Source organism: Hypomesus nipponensis, chromosome 18, assembly GCF_054491055.1.
Source record: "Hypomesus nipponensis isolate SF chromosome 18, ASM5449105v1, whole genome shotgun sequence".
NCBI lineage: Eukaryota > Metazoa > Chordata > Actinopteri > Osmeriformes > Osmeridae > Hypomesus > Hypomesus nipponensis.
Genome location: NC_140378.1, coordinates 8,568,441 through 8,589,544, shown reverse-complemented (window position 1 = coordinate 8,589,544; position 21,104 = coordinate 8,568,441). Strand labels below are relative to the sequence as shown.

At 51.4% G+C, this 21,104-nt stretch overlaps 1 protein-coding gene across 1 annotated transcript in view; it reads left to right on the top strand.

Moving 5' to 3' along the window:
• Positions 1-21,104, top strand: part of LOC146251883 (plexin-A2-like) — a 67,414-nt gene that overhangs the window by 20,306 nt on the left and 26,004 nt on the right. Inside the window, exons 2-3 of the mRNA XM_084681405.1 lie at positions 5,079-6,427; positions 10,744-10,926. Of these exons, the coding sequence (XP_084537531.1) occupies positions 5,225-6,427; positions 10,744-10,926 (1,386 nt within the window). The 5' untranslated portion in view covers positions 5,079-5,224. The remainder of the gene's footprint in view (positions 1-5,078; positions 6,428-10,743; positions 10,927-21,104) is intronic.

Genomic DNA, 21,104 nt, shown 5'->3' with positions numbered 1-21,104 from the left:
CCATGCTAGTTAGATGATAAACCTTGTGGTTTCCCTTTTTGTTATCCCCCCTCTCCACTAGCAGGTCCTTTTCCCTCTGAGGTTGGACAATGTGTGTATGGCAGGGGGGCACAAAGTGTTGAGTATCATTTTGAGAGACATAGACAGACAGACAGACAGACATGTAGAGCAGAGAGGGAGAGAGAGAGAGAGAGAGAGAGAGAGAGAGAGAGAGAGAGAGAGAGAGAGAGAGAGAGAGAGAGAGAGAGAGAGAGAGAGAGAGAGAGAGAGAGAGAGAGAGAGAGAGAGAGAGAGAGAGAGAGAGAGAGAGAGAGAGAGAGAGAGAGAGAGAGAGACGCTGCAGTGTGACGCTAGCTCCCAGGGAGACAAAGGAAGTATAAATATAGCTAGCTACTCTAACTCCTTGACACGAGACACAGAAAGGCTCTCATTATCTCCACAGAGGATGTCAGTTAAGAAATAAAGACTAATGGACTAACCCCTCCTGCTAATCGCTTTTTTACGGTCTCCTATAGAAAAGAACCTCCCTTTAGACTAGATTAAACTTTCTATTTCTAGAGTGCTAACCAGTGCTGACTGATCAACTTCCAGTCAGTTCCCAAACTTGGATACACTTTTTAAACCTCTTATTTTATGATAATTATACCTTTAATTATTTGTTTGTTAATTTATTTTTTTCTCCTTGGTTGTTGTAGCGCGTCCAAGATTATTAAACATTAAATGTTTTTGCTTTATACATTAATCATTTAGGGAATAACGACTTAATCCAAGGCATGAAATTCCGATATGTCATTTATTTTCCTATTCCACAACAATTAATTGGATTTAACAGCGTAACCGGATTCCAGTTGATGTCCTTTATCTCCTGGAATACAATTGCAGTAAATATGAATTTAGGAGATCAAACAAACTTTGGCGGCATTGTTAAGGAGCTTAGCACATGATAAAACGTGGAGGGAGGGGGATGAGGAGATGCTGCTAGGTTGCAGGGTGAGAGGGGCTCATGCTCCTCTCTATCTCTGTAGCCTCTGCACTGTCTACAACCATCCCTGGTTTCTCACTCCTTTTTTACAGTCCCCCATATTCTTCTCTTCCTCTCCCTCTTTTGCCTGCTCTCCAGTGTGACAGACCCTTCACTTCCATAGATTATCTGCCACAATGCCGTCCTCTGTGCCCACTGTTGGCACTGCCCCTGTAGCTTGCCCACTGGCTGTGAGCATTGCCAGCGTTCAGGCACGGGTGCCCAGGCGCCCGTTCTGAGACAACAGCAGAGCTTGCCAATGGTCTCAGCTCCTCACTATTCATTATGGAGCTATGCAATGCTATGCTTTACTCCAAACCATGATCACAGCTTCTGTGCATAGTGGAATGTTGTGGGTTATTTTGTCTTCATTGACTGTCTACTCAGTAGTTTGTTCTTCTTTTCTCACACGGCTGGCTTTGGGGTTGTTGGGTGATCAGATGACTGGAAATCTACTGGTGTGTGCAATTCTTCTTCAGCCTCGGAGTGAGAACCGTGGTCCAGCACAAGCTGCTGTGCTCTGGTGTGCTGGTCAGTGTGGAGGTCCAGCACAAGCTGCTGTGCTCTGGTGTGCTGGTCAGTGTGGAGGTCCAGCACAGGCTGCTGTGCTCTGGTGTGCTGGTCAGTGTGGAGGTCCAGCACAGGCTGCTGTGCTCTGGTGTGCTGGTCAGTGTGGAGGTCCAGCACAGGCTGCTGTGCTCTGGTGTGCTGGTCAGTGTGGAGGTCCAGCACAGGCTGCTGTGCTCTGGTGTGCTGGTCAGTGTGGAGGTCCAGCAGGCCTTGCTGTTGTGTACCTCAGATGTTGCAAAACCAGGCTGCATCAAAGGAATCATTGAGGAAGAGATAAATGTGTTTAGTGCGCTGAGTGCTTTCAGGTTTGTAAAGAGCTTTTTTTCCCCTTAGTTAGCTTGTGTGATGTAATTCCCAGAGTAGCTGACATTTTGTTGGTATGCCAATATCTCTTTCTGCTTCACTACAACTTACGCTGTTGTCATGTGTCAACAGATCAGAGCTTCTGCACACACAGGGCTTGTTTAGAAAACAGATGGTTCAGTGTGGCCATGCCGGGATAGACAGCTCCCTGTTGCGTGCAGTCCCTGTTTCCAGGGCGGTAAGCTAAGCAGAAGCTCCACACTGGTCTCCATCCTCCACCATGAGAAAGTATGGTTAGTCAGTATAGAGGTGCCGGCCTTTCATACAAACCCTTTGCATATCCAAATGCCGTCTGCCTGACTGAGAATGAGAATGTCTCACTCATGCAACCGCGACAACCACATGAACATGACCAACGGCTAACTCCACCTAGAGCCCTCGTGAGCCCCTCGAGCCACTTCACTTGTCGGGGTTATTGGGTGACTGTGTTGTGAGTCACTACTAACATTATGTAAATCGTGTGCCGTTATTTCTGACTCCTAGCCGAGAGCGAGAATATAGCGTCAGACAACAACAAAAGAAGGTGGATGCGGTTCTGCTTTTCTAAAAGCTCCTGCTTGGCAGTATAATGAGGAACGTCTCTGTGTAGAGAGGGGGACAGAGGGGGACAATCAACGTAAACAAAGCTCCGTCGCCTCTCCTCCCAAAAGCAATATTAACAGCTAACCTTTCAGAAGTCATTTATTGTGGAGGGTGCCTTCCTCAATGCAGCTGCCGCCACAACATGAAAAGAGAAAGAAAGGATTGATGCATATATATTCCTCCCAAGGCCTGGGGGGGGGAAGGGGAAGAGAGAGAGAGAGAGAGAGAGAGAGAGAGAGAGAGAGAGAGGGAGAGAGGAAGGAGAGATGGATGGGAGTAATATATCTAGCAGGGAGGAGGGGGGTGGGGTAGGGTTCCTCGGTGCTTCTAAAGCCCCAGAGGGCATAAGGCTGAGGGGCTGGGGGGGGAAAGAGCTGGCTCAGCAGGAGGCTGATTATACCTCCAGAGGGATGTGCTCTGCTCCTCCAGCATGGGCAAACTCAAACAAAGGAGCGTAGCGGAGGGAGGGGGGGAGGTGGGGGGAGCGGTTAAGGGCCCTGGCCCGGCTTTACTGCCCAGGCTGCTTGGGTTTTATGGCCATGCTAATGTAGTGCTTGTGGGAGCGGGCACCTCCCACACCTCCGCCTGCACACACGCCTCCAGCGGGCTGAGCGGCCCGCTGGGCCTCAGAGCCAGCTTTATGGGCCTGTGGATCAATAGCCTCCCCAGGAGGGTTTATTAACGTCAGGGTCGGAGAGAGCACCCCTCCATCACCCAGGGGGGAGGGGGCCTGAGGTGGCCGCCACCACGATGAGAAACAAGAGAGACTTGAAAACGGCAGTCGCTGTTCAGAGGGACTCAGTCAGAACTTGACTAACGCTGTACTGTGAATTTCGTCTCATGTCCCCCCCCCCTTCTCCCTAGTTACTTACACATGCAAATTGATGGTGCGACTGATTATTCTAGCCACATATCTCACCCTTGTTTCTCTCTGCCCTCGCTGCTCAACATGCAAATGCGGAGCGTAACGAACGCCGTAGGGCCGTCTTCGACACGTTCAGCCCCCTGGCGTTCCCGCCACGCTCCCCAGCTCCCCCCCCCCACCCCCCCGCTTCTCACCACTAATTACCCTTGTTGGATCGCTACGCCTAATCATACTTGATTTTGGGATGCGGCACCATTGTCTCCACTTGTTAGCTCCTCGTTCTACACTGATAGGAGCCACTGATAAAACACACACTGTCAGAGAGGGCAGCACACACACACACACACACACACACAGTGTTGGATGGTGTATTGGGGGATCTGTGCATGCCAAATGTTGGCCTGCTTCATTCAGGTGTGATTGTACCAGAGCCTGTGATTAATCCTTGCTGCATCTGATCATGCAGCAAGGAACATCACATAAGTAAGACGAGAAAGAGGAGGAATGTTGAGAGGAATAATTTATGGATTTAAATCCTGTATAACAGGACTCTTAAAGAGCAGAGAGTATGGGAGGGAGTGATGGGGGGGATGAAGGAAATGGTGTGAGGGAGGGATAGAATGAGGGAGGGGTGCGAAGAACAGGGATCCCAATTTGTTCTCACTTTGTTCCAGTAATAAGATCTAGACCTCCCCTACCAGTGGAAGAGATAATGAACTCCCGAGGAAAAACGTTGAAGAGGGGGCTCTCCCTCTCCTGATTTATGTCAGAGATGAGGGTTGGGATTCTCTGCTGCTTGGGTAAAGAATAGTTACACAAATTGCAGAGTTTCCTTGATGTATGTTTTCCCAGATAGATGGAGAAGAGGAGTAGGTCTGGAGGCAGGAGCTGCTGCACAGAGGGGGAGACCACAGTAATCAGGAGAATTGTAAGATATGAAGGAAGTGGAATGTCAGCTCATTTCAGCGTCATATCTTTGGTTTGGAGCCGTTAACGCCAAATGCCAAATCAACATCTCATTAACGGGTCTTTTAATTATGATGCTCTACGCGGTTGTTTGGTCGTTAAAAATTTCTGAAAACAATTGAACCAACTGCTTTCCATGACTGCTACATTTTTATGAACCTCCTGCTTATTCATTGTCTTTTCAGACCACGCTTCTCAACGTTTTATACATGGCTGTTTTACTGGAATCTGGGAATGTTGTGGCTCCTCTAGCCTTGAGTGAGCTTTAGTACTGTTAGAATGAGTTATTCTGACGATTCAGATGACTCACAGCTTGACATCCAGCACATTGTACCCGGGTAGGTCTGTGAAATGTGATGCTCTGGACAGGCTGCTGGGTGCTGTTCTTAGAAACCTCCGCCTCACTGTTTGACGAGGTACTATGACTCAGGTCAGGCAAATATCCGTTGCTGTAACCTGCTCACTTTCCTGCATTGTCTTGTCCTGCCCTGCTACTCCTTTGGAATGTGGCGATAAAGCTTTCCTGCTATTGTCTCAGGCGGTCTCCATCCCCCTGCTCCATTGCTCATCGCCCTACTGAGGGGGACCTCTGACCCTCTGCTAACAGCAGGAGCCAGTGAATGAAGCGATGTTTTCCATCAGCGTTAATCTGCTTCCCTTTGATAGAATGTGAGTCACTAATTCATTTCTTCCTCCCTCTCCCTCTTTCAGAAACATGTGAAGACCCTGGTGAAGCATCAAACGGAAAGTTAGCCTTCAGCAACGCAAAGGGGAAGGTAGCCGCCCTCCTGCCCTCCTCCCTCTCCTCCTCCCATCTCTCTGTTTCGTCTGCAGTTGCCTTGCAGGCCCCGTGAGCCATGGAAGGCTGGCGGGTCGCACGCAGGACATTTTCACCAGGCCCTGCAGGGGGCGCCATGCTGGGGCTGCTGGCCTGCTGGCTCCTAGCGTTCTCCGCTGTGTGCAGCAGCCAGACCTTCACCAGCTTCCACCCCGAGAGGCGGGAATGGGCCTTTAACCACCTGACCGTCCATCAGAATACCGGGGCGCTGTACATCGGCGCTGTCAACCGCGTCTACAAGCTGTCAGGTAACCTCACCCTGCTGGTGTCCCACGACACGGGCCCCGAGGACGACAACAAGGCCTGCTACCCCCCGCTGATCGTCCAGCCCTGCTCCGAGCCCCTGGTCTCCACCAACAACGTCAACAAGCTGCTGCTCATCGACTACTCCCAGAACCGGCTGCTGGCGTGCGGGAGTCTGTACCAGGGCGTGTGCAAGCTGCTGAGGCTGGACGACCTGTTCATCCTGGTGGAGCCGTCCCACAAGAAGGAGCACTACCTCTCCAGCGTCAACCAGACGGGCACCATGTACGGGGTGATCGTGCCCTCCACCCAGGGCCAGGACGGGACCCTGTTCATCGGGACGGCCGTGGACGGGAAACAGGACTACTTCCCCACCATCTCCAGCCGCAAGCTCCCCCGCGACCCCGAGTCGTCCTCCATGCTGGACTACGAGCTGCACACGGACTTTGTGTCGTCGCTCATCAAGATCCCGTCCGACACGCTGGCGCTCGTCTCCCACTTTGACATCTACTACGTCTACGGCTTCGCCAGCGGCGCCTTCGTCTACTTCCTGACCGTGCAGCCCGAGACGCCCGAGAACAGCATGTCGTCGGGCGGCTCCTCCGCCGACCTCTTCTACACCTCGCGCATCGTGCGGCTCTGCAAGGACGACAGGAAGTTCCACTCGTACGTGTCGCTGCCGGTGGGCTGCGTCAAGAACGGCGTGGAGTACCGGCTGCTGCAGGCCGCCTACCTGGCCAAGCCCGGCAGCGTGCTGGCCGCCGCGCTCAACATCAGCGCCCAGGACGACGTGCTGTTCACCGTCTTCTCCAAGGGCCAGAAGCAGTACCACCGCCCGCCCGATGACTCGGCGCTCTGCGTCCTCACCATTCGCGACATCAACGCCCGCATCAAGGAGCGCCTGCAGTCCTGCTACCAGGGCGAGGGCAACCTGGAGCTCAACTGGCTGCTGGGGAAGGATGTGCAGTGCACTAAGGCGGTGAGTTGACACACACACACACACACACACACAGACACACACGGTGGCCACATTGAATACTTAAATGTTTCCCTCTCACGCTGGGAGCTTGCATCAGCCTTTCCTTCACCACCAAGGCCCAGTGGTATCCTTCATTCACATGTGATACTTTAGCATCCTTCTGAGGTTGAATTCAAAGTAATGGCTCACAGAACAGACCAGAGCACTCATGTTTCCTTCTGTCAGCATCAGGCAGAGTTGTGACCCGAGATCTCCACTGACCCCAGAAACCACAAGGCTGCATGCTCTCACCAATAGTAAACACAGCCATCAAGATGTAAACGACTTTGACTGCTAAACTTCCCCTTATCAAGTACTTCTTACACTACATGTAATTATGGCTAATTGTTTTGCTGCTCTGATATGTGGAACAGCCACATGAAAGCCTATCTCAATGAGAGATATTCACAAATTAGGAGGGGATTTATTTTTCTTGGCAACCATCAAAGTGATACTGTTCTCCTCCAGCAGAATCCAAATAAATATGGAGAGAGCAGCGAGAGATGGAGAGAGAGAGAGAGGGAGAGAGAGAGAGAGAGAGAGAGAGAGAGAGAGAGGGGGGGGGGATAGAGAGAGGGAGAGAGAGGGAGAGAGAGAGGGGGGAGAGAATGCAGACAGGCTGATGTTGGTGCTAGATCACACACCAGTCTTCAGTGTCTTTAATGGAGGCCACATATCTGCAGCATCTTGTCAGGCCCAGTTAGCTGGCTTTGTTTGACTTCAGTCCCAGAAGGCGGAAGTCCTCTCTGTCTTTGTTCTTTAACTGCTAATATGAACTAAAAAGGGAATTATGAGCACTAATGAATGGATAACTGTATGTGTCTTATATGGTCCTTGTGAATCACTTGGTGACTGGCTTGAATGGTGCATCTTAAATGTGTGTGTGTGTCACTGTGTGTATGTTAATGTTGTGTGTGTGTGTGTGGATGTATTCGTCATTTTCTGACTGCTTGTTAATGACTGTGTGTGTGTGTGATGGGTGGGAGAGTTTGATATCTTTAATGATATCTCCCCACCGGGATGAGCTCCGTAGCTGTGTCTGTGTGCTAATCCCCCTAGGGCTCTTTATTGACCGCCTTTATTAACATCAGTAAATTCCCCATTAGCACCATGTCAGAGGTGATTGTCAGGCGGAGGAAGACGTTATCTGAGGCGGGCGCTGTTAGGTTTCATTAGCACCACAGAGGGAGAGGCAGTGGCCGCTCTAATGCTTCTCTAACTGTGGGAGTCGGAGCCATAACCCTCCCAGCCCCCTGGAGAATCCCCTTCATCCTCCCTCGTGGTCATCACACGCCTGGCCCAACGCTCGCTAGCTAACCACACCTCCCACTGCATTCCCTCAGTCTAATTAGAATGGCTAGGGCTCTGCTGATGAACCTAGCTATGCCCTTCTCTCTGTGCCGTGCTAGCCATGATAAACACCCATCAGTCTCCATAGATAAGGAGGGGTTGACTGGAAGGACCCTGGCCCTGCCTCGTGGTCAATGCGAGGTGGATAGATCAATGGTGTTTAATGGATTATGCAGATTTAAGCAAGTGGATGAAGAACTCTCAATGCAATCCAAATGACCTCCAACAGCTGGATGTGTCAGGAATGCTAACCTGGATGGGTGATCTTAAATCTGTCCACACAGCTGGCTGGGCTTTGGCTGGAGGCTGATGATTTACGACACGGTTGCCTTTGTCAAGAAAATGACCTTCTTTTAAATCAAATCTGACATTCATAGCTAACCTGTCACTGAAGGACAGTGTATGAAGGTTTACTCTGAGCAAGTTGTCCTTCACCTGCCTGACTGTATGTTCTCCTAACTGTGAATCCCTGGCAACTGCAGACATTCCTCTCAGAGTACACGGTGTGGTTTGGACCGGGACAGCTTGAGGCTGAGTCTGGGGTTGAGGATGGGGAGACAGACACAGACAATCAAAGATTTATCAGCCGGCCTGCTGTCTAGAGATTCACACACTCCCCTACCAACTTGCTGTGTGCTCGGGAATGACTCCCCCTTTCTTTCTCTCTCACTCATCCTCGTCGGATCCTCGTCGGATCGTTGATCCTGAGCTCTTTGTCTAGTTCTAACCTGTCACTCACAGTCATGTTTTCCAAAGCTGCGGTCATCGATGGCCACTTGTAGGTCAGGTCAGGAGGTTGGGGTTGGACTCTCACTGCAGTCTGCGCACCAACACAGACACACACACACACACAGTTCAACAGTAGTTATATTTTCAGTTGTTTCATATCAACTTAGTCTTGACTGACAACAAACATATCTGTTTCCTGATCTTGTTGATAGGAAATTTGAAGTGGATACTGTAGTTATACAACGGTCCTCCTACACGAGTGAGGAGATGGTGTGACGTTCAGACATGGATAAGCAGCCATTCTCTCTGCGTTCCATGTTACTCAATAAGGAGTAATGGCTTAAGCAGTGCAGTCTATTTTAGGAACGACCTCAGTTCTGGTAAAGATAATCAATGTGGTTAGCACGGGTAGAGCTACTGGATGGAGAATATCCTAGATTTCTTTTTCTAAAGGACCAGTGGGAGGTGGATGGGAAAACTCGACCACATGAGAACCAATGAGTTCCGGGCTCTGCTGCCAAGACCGCAAAGCGCACATCATGCAAACAATCTCTATCTAATCAGAACCAAATGGTGTGGACCTGGGCTCATCTGAATGGACGTCGAACAGCTGTAGCATATGCAGTGCAGGCCCCAAGGAGATGTAAGTGAGGGGAAGTATGGATAGAGTAGTTAGAGGAGGTGTAGATATCCAGAACAGTTTCCCAGGCTCTGCCTGCAGCTGGACCTCTCCTTCACTCTCCAGTCTTTCTCTGTGTCACATCACCACACAGTAAATATGACCAAACAGGCTTGAATGTGAACGTCCATTGATGAGGATGCAAGCCCAGTTAGATGGAGGCTCTTAGGTAGGTGACTCCTTCTGCTCTCATGGTTTGGTTGTAGCCTGCTAGCCTAGCAGGACTGTCAACTCAGCTGTTGTTGCTATTAGTCCTGCTCTCCTCAACAAGAGGAGGGGGGGGGGGGGGCGCTTGCACAGCCTTTATGGTCAATTGATGTGTGTGTGTGTGTGTGTGTGTGGTGTGTGTGGTATGTGTGTGTGTCTCAGGGCCGGGGATGTCAGCCATGGCAGCCGTCTGTATGTCCCCTTGCCCCAGAGAGTGAAGTCCCAGCCCGCCCCAGTCGGGCGACCATCTCTCTTACTCTTCATGGCACTTTGAGGCCACCGTCACTGCCACTCACCCCGGCTCTGTCTGAGCTGACCTGAATCCCAGCTCCACCCAGCGTCCCAGCAGTCTCCGCATCTCACTGTGCAGGGTGTCCTTATACATTTACAACTGGAAGAAGAAAAAGAACAGTCTGTCTGTTATTTTGCTGATATCTTTAGGCTAGGCAGTAGATTTGATCTGACATCTTGGCAGGTCATTTTTCTATTGGAAGGGCAAAAGCAGGCCAACGCTTAAGTTAGCTAGTGGTGCTTCTCTGTTCTCTGGGGTTGTACTGCGTATGTACTTTGTCTTTGTAGTCTGTTTTTATGTGTCAAAGTGAGTGTGTGTGTGTGTGTGTGACGGAGAGTGTGTGTGTCTCTGTAGTGTGTATGTAGGTGTGTGTGTACGTGTGTGTGTGAGAGCGGTCGTTAGCATGCTGCGCGTGTCCTCCTGCGCTGCAGTGATCATAGCCCTGGGTAATGAGGCGGGGGGAGTGCAAGGTGGGGCTCAGCCAGGCACAGCAGAAACATGTCTGCCAAGCGGAACAGAGAGACCAGCGTCTGGCAGGAGCGCTCCCTCTAGCACACCTCCACCTCCTCTCACAGCCTCTCTCTCTCTCTCTCTCTCTCTCTCTCTCTCTCTCTCTCTCTCTCTCTCTCTCTCTCTCTCTCTCTCTCTCTCTCTCTCGCCCAGCCCATTTCACCTGTCCTCTTCCTATCCTCTTGCCTCACCAGTCTCACCCTTTAATATCCCTCTCCTTCCCTTTTGTTGACCTCCCTCACCCTTTCTTATCCATCTTCTATTTTCCGGCTCATTGTCTCTTCTCACACTTTCCCCACTGTCTGCTAATCTAATCTTGTGGACTGAGTGTACTCATTCTCTCTCTCTCTCTCTCTCTCTCTCTCTCTCTCTCTCTCTCTCTCTCTCTCTCTCTCTCTCTCTCTCTCTCTCTCTCTCTCTCTCTCTCTCTCTCTCTCTCTTCTATCACTCTCTCTGTCTCTATATATGTCCTCCTCTGTCGTTAACCCTACTCCCGTTCTCTCTCTCCAGCCCGTACCCATCGATGACTCCTTCTGTGGGCTGGACATCAACCAGCCCCTCGGGGGCTCCCAGCTGGTCACGGGCCACCCCCTCTACACGGAGACCCGCGACCGCATGACCTCCGTCACCTCCTACGTCTACAACGGCTACTGCGTGGCCTTTGTGGGGACCAAGAGCGGCCGCCTCAAGAAGGTCAGTCGACAGCGCCACAACTAGAACACAGCACTTCAGTAACGTCGTCCATCTTGCTGCTCTGGTAGAGGTCCGCTCAGCGCTTCTGGAGCCGTGCAGACAGTGTGGGCTGTCCACATGCCCCCCCAGGGGCTATACCGTGTTAAAACACTCCTATTCCTGGAAGTATAGACCACAGTCATGGCGATCAACGTCATGTCTCTGTGTTTAATGCTTGTGGTGGGGGTGGTCAGCAGGGTGCTGTCTCTGGAGTGGTTGTTATATGTAACCTGTGTTGAGTGCCCCAGTGTCGCAGTGCTGAATCACCTTCGCTGGCCCATTAGTTTTAATGGGCACCTTTCTACCTGGCGCAGAGTGAGGGGCTGGAGAAAGCAGGCCCACGTGAAGCTGTTGCAGAGCAGAGCTGGGGAGCACCAATGCTGGGTTAAGGGCTGCCAGCCAGCTCATAATGACAGATTTCACAGCTCCGCCACAAAAACAAGGTGGCATGAAAGCACCTATGAGGAGGTCATTAGAGCCAGTCTAGAGTAGTCTGATTGGCTCGCTGAGCAGGGTGCCTTGCAGGGGAAGTTACTAGGGAATGTCAGGAAGGGATCACCTGACAAAATCAGCAATCACGTTCAACAAGGCTGATTTGTGCCTCCAACTATTGGATATTTTGACTGTTTGTTGGTTTTTGACAGCTGTTGGTTGTCATTTGATCCTTTTCCCTGCACACACACACACGCATGCACACAAGTACCCAGAGCTGGTAAGACCAAGCTTGAGTTTTTTCCACCCTGTGGGAAACAACACAAGCGGTCCTCATTTATTTAGGCTCTCTTGCATTCATTTCTCCATAATCAGAACGTTGCACAGGAACAGGGGAGGTTCATTCCGCGTGATCTTCTTGTTTGAGCCAGTTAATAATTTAGTGCACGTCTCTAATTGGTTGAATGAAATGAGACAGAGAACATCATTCTCCCCACTCTGCAGCCTCAGCATGCACATATCTCTTATCTCCAGCCTCCTACCCTCACACTCTGCCTGTTACATTCCCTACCTCCGTCTCCAATCTCCTGCTCCATGCATGAAAATCCCATGCAAAGTGTCCCTGTGTGCTGGCGCCTCCTCCCTGCCTCCTGCTCATGGGCCGCGCCTGTAACCACAGTAACGCTAGCATGGGGGAGGAATTAACCCGGATATCAGGAGCGCACCGAGAGACACGGCGCCACGCTCCAGCGCCCGGCTCACAGCGCCCAGCCCCGGCGCCAAGCCCTGGAAGAAAAGTCCGGAAGTCCACTCAGCTGAGGAGCTGATCCATACAGGACAATGACAGAGGAGAGGATGATGCTGTTTTGTCCTTGCTTGGGTGTGGGGGTGTGTGTGTGTGGGTGGGTGTGTGTGTTTGTGTGTGTGTGTGTGTGGGGTGGGGGTGGCTGTGGGTGTGTGTGTGTGTGTGGGGGTGTGTGCGCCAGGACATGTCAGGTTAGCCATGTCTGTCTGTCCGTCCGTCTGTCTGTCTGTCCGTCTGTCTGTGTCAGAGGAGCAGCAATGGGCTGGAGCAGAGCGTGACAGGGAGGGCTATATGGTGACAGGGAGGGCTATATGGTGACAGGGAGGGCTATATGGTGACAGACAGGAGCCTGTAGGATCTGACGCTTGGAACAGCAGGTGACATGGCGCAGAGATGTCACTGGAGCTTCCTCACGGTAGAGCGAGGGAGAGGGACACAGAGGGAATGAGACCAGGAAAGAGAGAGAGAGAGACATAGGAAGAGGGAGACAGACAGAAAAAGGAAGAAAAAATATAGAAAAAGCATAGGGAGGAAGAGACTGTTGAAATGTGAATTTAGTGCAGCCGAAGAAACCAGGCCTGCACCGCTGCCTGTAATTGGATTGGCTCCCTTCCCGAAAACCACTCCCCCCCCCCCCCCCCCAACTCTCACACACTCCCATCCCCCTACCGCATCCCCATTCAATCCACACTCCCCCAGCTCGCTGCTCCCCCTCTCCCTGGCTCCATCTCTCCCTTCTGTCTGTGTTGCTGTTCCATGGGCTCTGCTGGAGCATGGCGAAGCCTCGTAGCGCCGGCGGATGGCTCTGCTTGTGGCAGCTTTCTGTAAAGGGACTGATTGAGGAACATGGGGTTAAGAGGGAGGAGAGCACATACACTGAGGGGTGAAGAATGCAAATATGAGGTGATGGAAGACACTGGCACAGTACATTACACCTGTGTTTGTTACATACCTGTCATGGTTGGCTCAGAGGACTTGTGTGTGTGTGTGTATTAGATGTAGCCAGCTGTATGTAAGCCCAGTGTCCTGGGTGGCCCCCTGAAGGTAGTGATGGATGGCGTGGGGGGGTGGGGGGGCGGAGGTGGTTTGGGGGCTGTGGATGTTCACCTCAGCAGAAAGCTGGCGGGGGCCAATCGATAGCCCCGCCCCCGTCCGTAGCCCTGACACCTCTTTCAGGGAGCAGCAGAGGGCAGGGTGCTTGGTGTAGATATATGGTTGTGTATCACACCTCATGTTTCAATACTGATTGTTCTAGAGGGGTACATATTGTGGTCTCTTCTGGATGCAGGTTACATAACGATTGCATCGTTTCATTCAGATTGGCACTGTGTGTTTCAGGTCTTTGCTCAAGCACTGATTCTACACAGGGGATGAGGTGGGGAGAAGAGGAGGGGGAGAAGGGGAGGGGAGAGGGGGGGTAGGAGGGGAGAGGAGAAGAGAGGAGGGGTAGGACAGGAGGGGAGAGCAGCCAGCTTGGCTGTATTAAGTGGTAAGTGAGCCGGGGGGGAGTGCTGCCTTTGATTCAGCTGGGATGGGAGCTCATGTAAACGTGGATGTAAAGAGAGATGTGCACAGTAGATGAATAGTGGGTTAAAATGCCCCTAGCAGGCGTTCCTCCAGAGGTTCCTCTGGTGAGAGAACAGAACTGTCCTAACAGCAGCCATGGAGCTCCTCTCTGGAGCCAGGCTCCCGAGGACCTGACGCTGAGCTGCCCTCCCTGCTGGCCTCCTGCTTCCCACCACCAGCAGACTGAAGCTATCAGATTAGTAGATATGTCTGGTAATGTAGGGATGTCCTAACTGTAGGCCATACTCTAAGAGTATTTTTTTTTGTCTTTGGACATTCCTCCAAAGACCTAGCTGCCCCTAAGCCCCTCAGTGTCCCCTCTTCATAAACGGAGTGACTAAGTTCACTTAAGTTCTGGATTTTAAGTATTTATCAATCTGCAGATTGGGAGAGAAAACCAGACCTCTGACAATAAATGACAACACAACACCAGGCTTAAGTCTCAATCATGTCTCTCTCTGCTCTGAAGGCTGGAGGACCATCTTATACAGGGCACAAGAATGTAAACATAGATAGTGACAGTCAGGCAGTAAAGACGTTACAACAGTCTCAGAGAAAGAGATTCACAGCTCCCAACACATGACCACTCAGACGAAAGAGTTCATAGTTGGAGCTCTCCTTGTAGTCATGACAAGGAACATTTAGCCAGTACTTTCTCCTGATCTCAAACATCTATTAACCCTGACACATAGACACAATCTACTCTTATTAATAGCAAGCTTATATGAGAACATACTAACTAGTATCCAATGACTAGTTCTCTTGATGATGTAATATAAGCACACAGGAAATCTAAATTTCTTCCACAGTGTCCTCAGTTACATCAGCCCACCAGTTATATAGTCCTCCTGCCCTCCAGTCCTCCTGCCCCCCAGTCCTCCTGCCCCCCAGTCCTCCTGCCCCCCAGTCCTCCTGCCCCCCAGTCCTCCTGCCCCCCAGTCCTCCTGCCCCCCAGTCCTCCTGCCCCTCAGTCCTCCTGCCCCCCAGTCCTCCTGCCCCCCAGTCCTCCTGCCCCCTAGTCCTCCTGCCCCTCAGTCCTCCTGCCCCTCAGTCCTCCTGCCCCCCAGTCCTCCTGCCCCCCAGTCCCCCTTTGATCGGTCCTCTTGCCTCAGTGGGCGGGTCAGTCTGGTTCAGCTGTGTCCTCTCAGTGTCCTGGCAGAGCCAGACAGATATCCCAGTGACCTGGTAAGCTGCACAGGGCAATGCCACCTTCTCGCCCGGCCGCTCCATCATCTCTGTGACACGTGTCTGTGTGGTGAGGGAGGAAGGGGGGGGGGGGGAGGAGGGGGGAGGAGAGGAGGGGGGAGGAGAGGGGATGAGGCTCAGCGGTGGGAAGCAGCTGAATGTAGCACATAAAGAACCGTGGAGATGAAACAGCCGTGTAGACAGGCAGCTGCTCCTGAGGTCCCGTTGGTCAGCCCTCCCTCCTGGTCACACACTGAACCTGCTCTCTCTGTGGGGCTGTGCGTGTGTGCGTGTGTGCCTCTGGGTCTTTTTCTGGGTGTGTGTTGAGGTGTGTCTATTGTTGCTGTTCTCTCTGATCTCTGGCCCCTTCCTCTCTTGTGTGACTGTCCTGCACTGTCACCCTAATGACCAGGACACTGAGCCCTGCCAAGCAGAGACACTCACAGAGAGAGAGAAAGAGAGAGAGATTAGGGTGGGGAAGGTGTTGAGAGAGAGAGAGAGAGAGAGAGAGAGAGAGGGAGAGAGGGAGAGAGGGAGAGATAGAGCCAGGGAGAGAGAAAGAAGAGAAGGGAAGAAGTAGGATGGGGCTGCAGTCAAACCAGCTTGGAGGATGGTGTCCCTGGCAACAGCTGAGGCCCATGGCAACAGCTGAAACGAGGCCCATCCTGCCCCCCCCAGGAGAACGCTGTCCTCTGAACACAGCAGGAGGGGCCATGCAACCTGTCTGACACACACACACACACACACATACACACACCACAGAACACGGTACTGCTACAAACGAATCCCATTAAATTGTGATTTGATCATTGAATTTCATAGTGAGTATCAAGCAGAGTTTACCTTGAGTACAGTACAGTTGTGTTTGTGAGAGACAGTGACATTCCCTGGCTGTGCCATAATTGCTTACAGGTACAGTTTGTTTCCAATCATCCTAATCATTTGTCTTTCCCCATTCACAATGACAGCTGCATCACTTTTCATTCAAATTGAATGGTGGGGTTCAATTAAGTCCTGCTGAACAAATAATTGCATCCTTTTGTGGAATCATTGGCTTTTGTTTGTTTCTTTCTGTGTTTATGAAAGGACACAATCTCATTAGGTATAAAACTGTTTATCACACTATTAATGTAAAAAGTGATAACAAAATGAACAGGACAAAGGGAACCATTTATAATATGTGACAGCTGTCAGTATTTCTCCAGAAACGACATATCTAACAGTTTCACAGTGAGATTGGCAGCAATCTTCCTAGGCTCGTCATACTAAGCAATTCAGATTCAATTTGTCCCGTGGTCATAACTGGACTCTAGGATTGCCTGTGGAAATAGGCAGCTGTAGTCTCCAGCACATCGACCCAAACCCCATTTCTCTGTGAAAAGAGTCATAATGGAAGGCCCTGGAATGACACCCAGGGACAAACACAGATGAATCATGGAGCGGTTTATTTTGCCCTCAGCTTTCAGGATACCAGCAAACAGTTTCCCCCTGCTGTTAGAGAATAGCCCATCAGCATTATCCTCTACAGCTGTTTGGGATGAAAGGACAGACGGGCAGACAGACGGACAGACAGACAGACAGACAGACAGACAGACAGACGGACGGACGGACGGACGGACGGACGGACGGACGGATGGACAGACAGACAGGTGCACAGAGACGGACAGACAGACAGACAGACAGACAGACAGACAGACAGACAGACGGACGGACAGACGGACGGAGGGAGGGATGGAGGGAAGGAGCTGCTTTGTAGAGGAGGGCCTCAGATCCTCAGACAGGCTGGACTCCTCAGAGCCCTAGAGACGGCATCAGAGGAAGCAGCGAGACCAGGCGCAGAAACTGTTAGCTATAGGAGCCGGCCACACTGAGGACATAGGCTAAGCTGCTTAGTTAGTACAGGAGAAACGCCACAAGACTACAAAGAGAGTGTCGTGTTTTAGAAAAGGTAGCACTTTACACTGTGTTCACTGTGTGAACGTACTGAAGGGTTGAGTGGGTGTGCTTGCTGGAAGTCACTGTTCTTATTTGTTTGTGTGTACAGTATGAGTCAATTGCTTTCTGGCTAACCACTAGTTTATTGTGTCTGTGTGTGTGTGTGTGTTTGAAGAAAGCCTGTAGGAGGTCCAGGCCCCTACCTGACCCTAACCTGCTTAGTGCTTAACCCTCCCCAGCCTCCACACCCTCCCACCCTCCACACTCTCCCCAGCCTCCACACCCTCCCACCCTCCACACTCTCCCCAGCCTCCACACCCTCCCACCCTCCACACTCTCCCCAGCCTCCACACCCTCCCACCGTCCACACTCTCCCCAGCCTCCACACCCTCCCACCCTCCACACCCTCCCCACCCTCCACAGCCTTCACACTCTCCTCAGCTTTCCCACCCTCTCTCCTTCCGTGGTGTGTCCTGTCCGGCTCTGAGGAGAAGCCCCTCATCCCCCAGCTCTGGCCAGGAACCTCCCTGCAGCCTCCAGTGTTAAAGGGCCAGGTTGAACAGAAGATGGAGAGCCCCTGCTGTTCCATTCAAAGCCCTGTCACCTCACCTCCCCCACCCCCCACCCCTACTCCCCTGTCACCTCGACCACCCCCCACCCCTACTCCCCTGTCACCTCACCTCCCCCACCCCCCACCCCTACTCCCCTGTCACCTCACCTCCCCCACCCCCCACCCCTACTCCCCTGTCACCTCGACCACCCCCCACCCCTACTCCCCTGTCACCTCACCTCCCCCACCCCCCACCCCTACTCCCCTGTCACCTCACCTCCCCCACCCTTCACCCCTACTCCCTCACATCAGCACCGCTCCCCTTCTCTTCACAAACCTCCGTCACATCCCCCTCGGCTTGGACGGCTGTCCACTCTCACTCTCTCATCTCTGTCCTCATGGATATTCCCTACTTTAGCTCTGTCCTGTGTGTGGGTGTGTGTGTGTGTGTGTGTGTGTGTGAGAGAGAGAGTGTGTGTGGAGGTCTGGTCAGCCAGCTGTCTCTTTCTCTCCCCCTCTCTCCCTTCCTCTCCCTCCGTCTCTCCCAAACTCTCTCCATTACCATGACACTGCCCTCCCTGCAGTGATCTCATTACTCACATTCAAACTGCTCGCTCTCGCCTCCCGTTGGCCTGCTTCTTGCTCCCTTCTCCTAGCCTTCCCTTTTGTCTGCAAATGACTTGCAGAGCAAGTGTTTCATTATCTATCAAGAAGAGAGAAATACTCATAAACATGACTGCAGAAGGATTCAGTCCTAAATGAGCTTGTAGAGCTACAGTAGGCTATTAGGTATTTGTTTGTACCATACCAACCCCCTGAAGACTGGATCACATGAGACAGCAAGCACAATGTGTGCTGCTGCTGACGACAGAATTATTTATCTGGCCAGCATAGCCACGTCTCCCAGAATAAACCACTTTATCCTCTTATTCATTATCAGCAGGGCACAGGTTATTGTTGTGAAACAGATTACTGTATGTTGACAGTGTAATGTAATTGGACATGGCATAAGGTTAGGATAGATCAATGAACCCTCTGATTATTGGTTTTGATCACCTAAGAATCTTGGAGTGAATGTAACATCCAACACGTTTGCATGAACTTAGCCTCAAATTCCGTTGACGCCGTCGTCGTTTGTCGAGGCTTGAGCAAACCCAATGTGTCAGATAAATGCGATCCAGTAGGAGTGCTGGACGGCGGTGGAGGTGGTGGCAGGGCCGCGCAGCTCCCACGCTGCTCCTCTGGGGGCCTGTCTGCCACCCTGGTGCCTGGAGCTCATGGTGCTGTGGTCTGCCCTGATGTGGAGCTCAGTGTCCTCAGTACTGGGGAACCACATCAGACACCACCGGCTCTCCACATCCCATGTCCCTCTGCTGACGCAGGGAGATTAGCCATGTGAGAATGAAGCACTTGGTTTCCCCAAAATGCTTTTATGATACACAGCTTTTCAACTGTAAAAAACAGCATTCTAGCAGTTATTTTATTTTTTATTTGGGGTGTTTAATTAAACACAGCTGAAATGTGTCCAGGACATTATGCAACGGAGCAGCTCAGGGTGCCTAGATCTCAGCCTATCAATATTCCTGTTTCATTCCCAGCCAATGGAAGCACTGCAGGGAAAACATTTGAAATTCATTGAAATTCTTATCTGTTGTGTTGTCGGGCCTATTGATCTGATGCTTTGAAAACAGCCTGGTGCGGAGGGTAAGACAATCTCTGACACTAGCCTGAAGTACTGTGTACAAATCACCCTTACTTCCCAATGGCCAACCAATCACAGCATAGAATACTATAGCATAGGTGAAACACAAACATCTGTTAGCACAGTTAGCATAAGCAGCAGCCAGAGCCGGGCATGGCTATCCTGAGGATGGTGGGGGTTGCAGTGTGCAGGCTGCACGTTCAGGGAAGCAGAGCAGTTACATTCTGGCTTCTCTGTGACCTCAGGCACAAAGGAGAAAAACAGAGAGAAAACATCATTAGGACACATAAATTCCACAAATAGATTAGTTCTGGCTATCAGAGTGGGTGGTTGGCACGATGCCAGACAATATTGATCAGATTTACAAAGCACTTGAATGAGCCAGATTACTCTGATCACCCAATTCATTACTGTGGGCTTTCAGAGTGGCCAGAAATGAGATAAAACAATGATAGGATGGAGAGAGAGGACCAACTGGCAGACTTGAGTGTGTGGGCAATGACTCCTCCAGCGTGGCCTGCTGTGAAGACAGCTCTCTGATACAAGACTGTGGAAACAGCGCCACACTACCCATGCTGTGTGCTGATACACACTGGGAACAGTCATGAAGATGAGAGGGTATCACAAGTGCGTTTACGTAATAGCCCGAGCGCTTAACACCTCAAGATTCCTTGAGAAGGCAAAACCATCGCCCTCTCATCTCAGAACAAAAGCACATCCAAAACAAATGTTCTCATTTGCAAACTGTCACTTTGTCGAGCTGCCTAGCGTCGTGGAGATGTAAAAGTTGAAGAGTCTGGTTTGATGAAATCCAGACGTGTCGTTCCTCGGAAGCTGAGTGCTCAGAAAGACAATGGGACTGATGTTCCTGTGTGTGCCGGCAGGACACTTCTCCTGCCTCCTGCCTCCTGCCTCCTGCCTCCTGCCTCCTGCCTCCTGCCTCCTGCCTCCTGCCTCCTGCCTCCTGCCTCCTGCCTCCTGCCTCCTGCCTCCTGCCTCCTGCCTCCTGCCTCCTGCCTCCTGTCTCACACAGGCAGCCATACGCTGGCCTCCCAGGGTGTCTGCCTCACAGCCTGCCTCACAGCCTCTCCTGAAAGGCTCTTCAGTTCCCTCATCACTGCATGTTTACAGCCAGCATTTGATAGGATTCATATCAGCGTTCCCACTGCTCTGTCGAGAAATGCTCAGTTATTCTGCTGGGCTAATGTGGTTGATGAGGAATGGCAGTCATTTGTTGCCATCTGCATTGTTGCACTTAAATGCTGGCTTGATTCATAGAAACATTTCTAAGGAGCTTTGACACTCTCTCTCTTCTGCCCCTCGTCAGTCTTTCCTTCCCTCTTTCTGATCCCTCCTTCATCCCTCTCCCTTCCTGGGCCCCAGAGAGAAGAGCAAGCGTCAGTCTAATGAACTGTGATCCAGTGCTAATAGTGTGTGATGATATCCCTGAACACTAATAACATCTACCTTCACCACCTCATTACCTGCTTATCACTTCCTGCACCTAGCCCCATCCACAGAGCACTGCCCCTCCCCCATGCCCTGCTGGACCAATGGCTGAGGAGAAACAGCGGCTTAATCAGGGTTGCCACTCTGTTGCTAGATGTAGAAACCTTTCACCTTACTTAGCGACACAAACTATTGTATCCAGCGACAAATCTGCTCCCCCCCCCCCCCCAAATTCGGGTGGATTTATGTCATGATGTAATATAGTAACTTTCAGTGACTTTTCAGAGAGCCAGTAGTGACTTCTGGCGGTAGCAATTTTTGGGCAACACTGGGCCTATTGGGATTGGACAGTTTTGGACTGCCTTTCTAGAGAGCCGCATGGAGTGTGTATACTAGCTAGCTGCTGTGTTGACCCCTCTAGGGCCCTGTTAGCTGTACTGCTGATGATAGAGTGGTGTGTGTGTAACTAGGGTGGCGTGTGAGGTCCTGTCCATTCCCCTCTTCCTGGAGGAAAC